Source organism: Merops nubicus, unplaced genomic scaffold (genome assembly GCF_000691845.1).
Source record: "Merops nubicus isolate BGI_N331 unplaced genomic scaffold, ASM69184v1 scaffold31416, whole genome shotgun sequence".
NCBI lineage: Eukaryota > Metazoa > Chordata > Aves > Coraciiformes > Meropidae > Merops > Merops nubicus.
In genome coordinates, this window is record NW_008617482.1 from 52,403 (window position 1) to 60,239 (window position 7,837).

Here is a 7,837-nt window from a genome sequence, read left to right on the forward strand (position 1 = left end):
TGGGAATCATCCATATGTCAACCTTAATTCAGGGCTCGGGGTTCAAACCCCAGCATTTCAACTGGAAAAAAATTAAGGTAGTCTCTGAACCTGGAAGTACTTGTGCAAAATTTAGTTTCCAAACAGCTGTGTGAACTATAGAAGAGCCGAGTGTGAATAGAATAACATTCAGTTAAACTTTAAAAAAAAAGATAAATCCCTGCTTTTTGATTGGGTGGATGGTCAGTTTCATCTTCAGAGAATTGTTAGAGCATTCTTATAGGAATGAGAAGGAACAAATTCAGAAAATAATCTTTATAGGAATCTTGGATCATCTTTCAGGTAGCTTCTATGTCAAAAACTAAAGGAGGTGTATGAAGCTGTGGATTTAGATGTGAAATGTCTAGCAGCATCAGGACGTAGACCGGCGTTTTCCGTTGCCTAGCTGGAACGATGGGAGCGAGCCGCCTGTGCCACCCTATGGGTGAATGTCACTGCAGGCAGTACAGAATAGTGCGGGCCCTGGACGTTGCTTTGAGCAGAGACGGCATGACTCCATTTGGGCTGGGCAGGAACTGCCACAGACCTTCTCAGTTCTCTCCAGGCACAGGCTGCATCAGGAAGAATTGGGGCTGTGTGTCTGGCTGGCATCTGGCTGCCCTCGGCAGGAACGTACGGGGGAGTAACCGCTCCTTCCGTATGGGAGTTGCACAGAATCCAGTGCTTTGCCCAGGCACACTAATCCTTCCTTACATGCGTTCCCTGTACAGCCAAGAAATGATGAATTTAAATGTGGGAGTACTGAAATACATTGATGTTACTATTTCAAGGCCTTTTTTCCTAGAGATGAAATATGGCCTATAAATATTAAAAGATCTTTTTCCTTTAGCCTATAAAATACATTAAAGTTACTAAAAATATTTAGCCCGTGCTACCCTTAATTCATACAATACTTTGGTTTAATTTTGTTTACATATTTACTATATAGACCTTTAATATGAATATCCTTCATTTTCCCATTTGCAGCACAAAAATATCAGATCATGTATTTGCTGAACATACTATTTATTAATGTTTATGTTATGGTAAATGTTCTTAGTGTTCCAAGACAAATAAGTGTCTTACATCCTTTCTGATATTTCTTCTGCATTCTGAAATAGCTGTTTGTGAGCAATACTAAAATCTTAATTAATAAGATGTAACTCACTTCAGATAAAGAGGCATTAACTGTAATTTTCCATTTTATTTAGCCCAGTTAATTTTCAGTTATTTATCATTCCATGTACAGCATAGTAAGCGTATTGGAGGAAAGCAAATTGGAGGACAAAAGGAAAATAAAATAATTGTTTTGAAATAGGACTGAACAGTATTTCCACATAGGGACTGGATTGGGTGTTGATGCCATGCTCTATAAATCTACTCTGCATAGAAAGAGTGTACAAAGAGTATACTATATACTGTTGTATGTATGTACAAGAGCTCTCTCTCTCTCCACGTCTGTTCATAGCAATGATAAATTCTGTAGCCAAGTACAAGTCAGATTGCGTAGATTTCTAGTCCTTTGAAACGGTCTTAAAATTAGTCTTATTTCTCTGACACTGCCAAGAAGCTAATATAAAGGATGTTAAATTAAAATGATTTCTCCAAGGCTCACTTAGTGGGAGGAGGAGGTTCTTATTTCCCTTCTCTTCCTTTCCCATGTGATCACATAGCATACATTACCTTTTTTTGGCAGAAGACCAACACAGTAGGATGCAAGGATGGCAGAGCGAATTCTTTGATGTGGCAGGACCAAAAATTTATTCTTAATGTTACTTACTGTATGATGCTGAACACACACTTAGAAAGTTTGAATTTAGGTAGAAGTGTCCAGAAAGACTTTTAGAAGAAATGGAAAGCTGGAAGTGTTTCCTTGAAAATTAAGGTGTTGTACAGCTTTTTTTTTTTTTTTTTAAACTGAGGACAGAAACTACATATAACATTAGCTTACATAGCATCTTTATAGAGTGAAGAGAAGGAAGGAGATTTTATCAACAGAAGGAACGATGTAATACAATTATTTTCTGAGTCCTTTTGAGTAGTGTTTTGATGAACCTTACACATTTGGTATGTTGATGGGTGATGCAGGTTAGAGAAGTCCCTTTCTTTAGCTTCTGTGGTTTGTCTTGGTCAAATTCCATTCCTCTGACGTTACATTAAGCAAACAGAAACCTGTCTTGCTGTCTTCTGTCAGATGAAGTTACTGTATAGTGTGGAGGTTTTTTCAGTACTTTATATATGCTTTAGTCACAGAATTTGGGTAGATGTTTTAAAGGGAAGAAGTCTTTTTTGCCTAATGCATTAGGATATTGCCAATGCAGTAGCCATTCTGTATCACATTCTATGAATATACCTGAAATACTGTGCTTCTGGATCCTCTTTCTGGACTGCAGCAGTTCAACTTTTCATTGGTGCTGCAGTCTGATCCTTATGCTCAGCAGAGCTGGTGCTCATCTGATTTACTGTCAGAGTCCTGCAGTTAGTTGTGTTTTGGCTCTTAATTTTCTATCCCAATTTAGCTCATGGCTAAAATGGGAAAGAAGAGTTAGAGGTTTCCTGCTACCTCATTTTCCACAAACAAAATAGCAGTACAGAAAGTATCATCAGTATGTACTCTCCCTTTATTTTTCTTGCTGTAGAAAAATCTTGGCTGAGTATTAGTGGATTCGGCTGCCGAGATGATAAGAAGTCCAAAACTCAAAATTTGTACTTTAAAAACATGTATGTATTTTCAGAGTCTCTGGAAAGCTTTTAACAAAGCTCTTAATTTTTTTTTTTTTTTTTCAGATAAAAAGTTCTAAATATCTGTTTCCTGTTGCTTAAGTGGAAACCTCTCATCTTGCCCCAAATGAATATTCCGTTTGTTTCTTTGTTTTAAATAAGTATGACTGTTGTCATTCCACCATTCCACCTCCTCTGTCACCTCTTGGAGACTAGTTAATGTCATTTTCTCTTTGCCATTACCCTGTGGTCACTTTGTTTCTGTCCCTTTTACACTGATGATTTCCCATTTTATAAGCATGGATACCCTTCCCCTGTATTTTCCTCCTGCAGAGCCATGTTTGCTTCTAGTCACAACAGTATTTCTTCCACTCATCATGCTTAATTACCAGCTTTGTCCAACTTTCAGTACAAATTGCTCAGTAGATCAAACCAAAGGTCCACCAGGTGCTGAGCTGTTACTAACAGCAGCCAGTAGCAGATACTAAGGCAGTGATTGACAAATACATGGCAAACAGTGAATGATACTTCCTCCCTACTCTGTCTAACATCTCAGACTGTTTAACATCTGCATCATCTGCCTTGAAGCATCTACAGATGTAGTAGTCTACATCTGAGCTAGTTACTGACTTCACATTCAAGGCAAAGAAGGATAAACTATGAGTGTGTTTTGGCTGCTTTATTTTAGACCTTAGGATGGTGCCTTGGAAGTGCATATTTCTCCTCACTGCCTAGCAGGAGAGCATAGGTGAATAGTCCAGACATAGATGTGTAAAATTGAAATTAATCCTAACCTACATGTGTCTGCATCTATCTCCCACTTCTTCATTTTGGCTTCATTACTGACCCTCATTAATAAAATGCCCCTTCTGAGGTAGTCTGCGAAGTCACTACTTTTCACTTATTCAAATTACCCTAAAGAGCCATTTCTTTTATGATGCCTATAAGAAATTAGCCAAGCAGTCTGCTGCTCTATTTTCCTTACCTAAGTGAGCAGAAAGGATTGAATGGTGGAAGAGAAGAAGGATGAAATCATATTGAAAATGAAGATGGTAAAAACTAGCAGGATAAACTGTGGAGGGAGAACAGGGAAATAAACTGTGTTGAACAGCAGAAACAAACATGTAGCTAATAAAGAAATACCTTTATGGCTGTACTGTTCACAGTATTTCTGTGCCATTTCCCTGAAAAAGTGGATAGTGAAAGGTCATAGATGCTCTAAGCTGACTGTATCTCCTTCAGTTAGCAGAGTTTCATTACAAAGGTGAAAGCTTACATGTTCAGGAGCGTGTTTGCTTTAACTGCTCTTTGTTTTCTGTTTAATGTTGAAGGTTGCAGCGGTTAACTAAAGACCTTTTGAAGCACCTCCAAATGCAGGACAGCTGTTCATTGGGGAACAACAAGGTGTCTGCTCTAGACAGGACTTTAGGAGAGATCTCTCGTATTCTGGAAAAAGAGGTATTGTGACTTACTTTTACCTTGTTTAACCTATAAACTCTCTTGCCCTCAAATGTCATCAGTTTGGATCTGGGAATATTTTAAATCTGTGTTGATGAATACATGACCTCTGTGTAACAAGCAGTGTCTGCTATTACACTTTTCTGTGGTGGTTGCAGCAGTGGGTGCTTTTATTTAGACATCAGATTTCATATAGGCAGTTTTGCCGAAGTGCTGAAAACACGCTTGACTGATGCTAGATCATTTGGATAATGACATGCTGTACTTCCACTCTGTTCTTATTAGGATTGTTTTTTAACCTGGGCCGTTTCAGTCATCTGGTTTATAGTGCATACCCACAAACAGCTTTCACAATAAGGGGCCGAAACAATTAGCAGAGAACAGAGGAAGAATTGAAGCCAGCTTTGCTGCCACAGCCACCGTCTTGTGCTGTTACACTGGGTTCTGAAGGAGCACATGTCTGTTGAGTTTTCCCAGAGCGTAACAAAGCCGGTAGGTCTTTGATAGATGAGGAAGGTATGATGTCCATATGGGTATGGGGTATTTCGATGTTTTGAATTGTTTCAAAGTGCAATGTTTGTAGAGAGTGTTTGGGGTTTTTGTAAATGGTGGAATTTTTTCGTTAATAGCGTAGCACTTGCGTCTCTTTTACTGTCTCATCATAGTCTACTGCCACAGTGCTTGTGCCTTGTAAGGCAAGGTTTGGGGTTTTTTTTGTCTTCATTCAGACCATGCTATTTAAGTTTTCATCTGGAACACTATGTTCTGTTCTCTCTGTAACCATTATAAAATATTTCTATTTCTTATCTGTAATCAGGAAATCATGAAAATGTCTTTGGAGAGGAACCAAATTAAAAGACCCTGAGGAGGGGGTTGCATCATGGTGGTTCATAGTTGGTGTCTGTGAAGATGAGAGCTCTGCTTGATGCTTTAGACAGCTTAATGTGAAACACAGTTGCTAATAGTATATGCTTTTAAATACTGAATGCTGCCTGGGATGTATAGGATTCTCTTGGGCATTCTGTTAGATACTTTGAGCTGCTGATCAAGTTTAACAGTGTTTTTGAAAAGTTTTCAAATTTTGCAGTGTTTGCATTGATTGTTGAAACTTTTTTTCATTTTTACATTTTTTGTTATTTTTTCAAAATATAGAAATCATGTTGCATGAAGACTATAAGGAGATCTATTTATTTTTAAAGTTATGTAAAATAGTTATTGTAGACTGGTTTGGGGAACTGGTGGTGTATCCAGCCTCTCATCACTAGCTGTCTTCTGAAATTTTGTAAAATGAGACATGAATGACAGCTAAGTGTTAATGATTAATAGTTCACAACATTTTACTGCTTCATAAGACTTAGTGGGGAATTAAAAGATAAATTCGATAATATTAATAGACATCCATATTTTGTTGTCGATTTGGGTTTTTACACCCAAAACATTGCCGCTGGAGAAGTGTTATTGTATCCAAGCATCCTAATCAATAATTTCAAGAAAGATTGATTTCAATAGCTGTCACTGTGCTTACAGCACAGATCATGCGTAGTCATTTGTAGAAGTGGATAGTAATTTTCTTGTTAACTTGCGAGTTGAGAAATCAGCAGACACATCTTACATGTCAATGGGTGGTGAAAAGAATCTTGATGGTGTCAGTCATTGACTGAGAGGAGGAGACTTACACAGTTAATTGAATTTCCCTAGAGAGCATAAAAATATACCATAATATGGAGGGAGGAATGAGGGAGTGGGAACCACACAAGCTGTCAGTGTATGTGAGCTGATAACATTGATTTACCCTTGCTAATGGCCTGGGTTGAATAAAGAGTTGCCCTGAGGGAGGACAGAGTTCACTACAATAGATCCTGGCCACTTACTAGAAAGCTTCAGGCCCGGAAGTCCTCATTCAAAAGTATCATAAAATCAAATTGATCAAAAAACCCCTCTTTTCAGTCATAAATATGAAACATTGGATTTTTCTTTTGTTAATGGTTTACACTGACTGAAAACTGTAATTATACAGTCTCATCAGGGAAATAAAGATCTGTTTTACAAACCATGAAGTAAAATGCTGAGCTGCTGTTAGTAAGAAAAATAAATGCTGTTAAATTTCTCAACAGAAGGAAGGGTTGTTCAGCTCATTGGAAATTCCATGACTGTGCTAGAACAGCATTAAAAGGAGCTAGGTTTTATTGTTTATGCAAATTGCAGTCAGAAAAGAGACGCATATGAAAGATTGGCAGCTCTGTCTCACTGGGTTTTGCCTTCAGTTAGAATCAAATCAGAGTAACAGTTCCTTTTTAGGACTTAGTCTTTATCTGGTACGTTTCATAGTAGTGAATAAGGCTTTTTCTCGCTTCTGAACTTCTTTTATAGTGTGTGAACACTCTAGGATGAGGCATGCCTGCATGATTACTGTGGTCAGACTTGGTTTTGTTCTGCATGCCTGGTCTGCTGGAGATAAGCAGATGCCTCGCTTGGGCCCAAGTGATTTCACCAATATAGCAAGAAGAACTTGTTTAATGTAAACGAGAAGGGTTTGTATTGGTGTACACTCTAGATACACACATTGGAGAACTCTGTCCCTCAGGCAAAGATATATCTTAATTTCTAATTTTTTGAAGTCTGTTAATTGTAGCACTTTACCTGCTTCTCATTAACTCAGAATTCATAGGCTGCTGCTGGTTCCCCATGCCACACAGCCGAATCTCCAACTTTCACTTTGCATCTGGTGCCTGATTTGAGTGCTAATAAACGGAAGAGGAGTTGTGTTGCTTTGCTTTGCTTCAAGTGGTTGTTAGATCTTCAGACACGTCTTGGTCCACCTTGGCTTACTTGGCTGAAGCTTTACAACCACTAGATGTATTGCACCCTATGCCAGAAAAGTATTTGCAAGTACGCAAGTTGAAATGCAGGTTTTGAGGATCTGTCATGGAGTACAGTCATTAATTGCATACAACCTGTGGTTCACATGTATTTTAATTAAATAAACATAAAAGGTACCGTAAAGTCATAAACTACAGTGTCATTCCGATTTTAAATAGATTTATACCCCTTAGCTTATATGTCCATGGTTCTGTTAGTAATGTCAAGCAGGAGGCACAAATTCCAGTGGTGGTGGGAGTCCCAGCCTGCTATGCTGCCATGGTGCTGGTTTGGGTCTGCTCTAGATGATTGGAAGGCAGTCCTTGGGTTCTGTGCGTAGTCTTTCTGGCAGAAGTCCTGGAAGGCAGTTGTATTCACATTTAGAAGTATATTAAAAAACCAAACACACATGCAGAGACACAATGGCAAGATGTATGCAAAGGTTACCAGAAAGCCCTGGTATATTGTCCTATGGGACTGTGCAGGCTCTTAATATGATCTGATAACACTCACTTTAAGATCTCCCAGGAATGGGCTTTTGATGCTAAAAGAAAAACTCATGTAGCCTTTTAATGAAGGCAGAGCTGATGTTTGAAATGGCAAGGTTAAAACAGTTTTTCTGCTGCAGTTCTCTTGATTTTATACATATCCATTCGTTGATGGACTAATTTTACACGTCCAGTACCGAGAGCAACAGAGTGCTTGCGATGTGCAAGGAGTCCGGGTTAGCTGCTGCAGTTTGGCTTGAGCGCTCCTTCAGAAATACCCTGTGTAGGGGAAA

General features: G+C 38.6%; 1 protein-coding gene across 2 annotated transcripts in view; it reads left to right on the forward strand.

Annotated features, from left to right (window-relative positions):
• The window catches only part of SCAPER (S-phase cyclin A-associated protein in the ER), a 124,122-nt gene that overhangs the window by 48,526 nt on the left and 67,759 nt on the right, over nucleotides 1-7,837 (forward strand). For both annotated transcript variants that reach the window (XM_008943171.1, XM_008943172.1), the window contains exon 18: nucleotides 4,071-4,197. In XM_008943171.1, coding sequence (XP_008941419.1) covers nucleotides 4,071-4,197 — 127 coding nt within the window. The remainder of the gene's footprint in view (nucleotides 1-4,070; nucleotides 4,198-7,837) is intronic.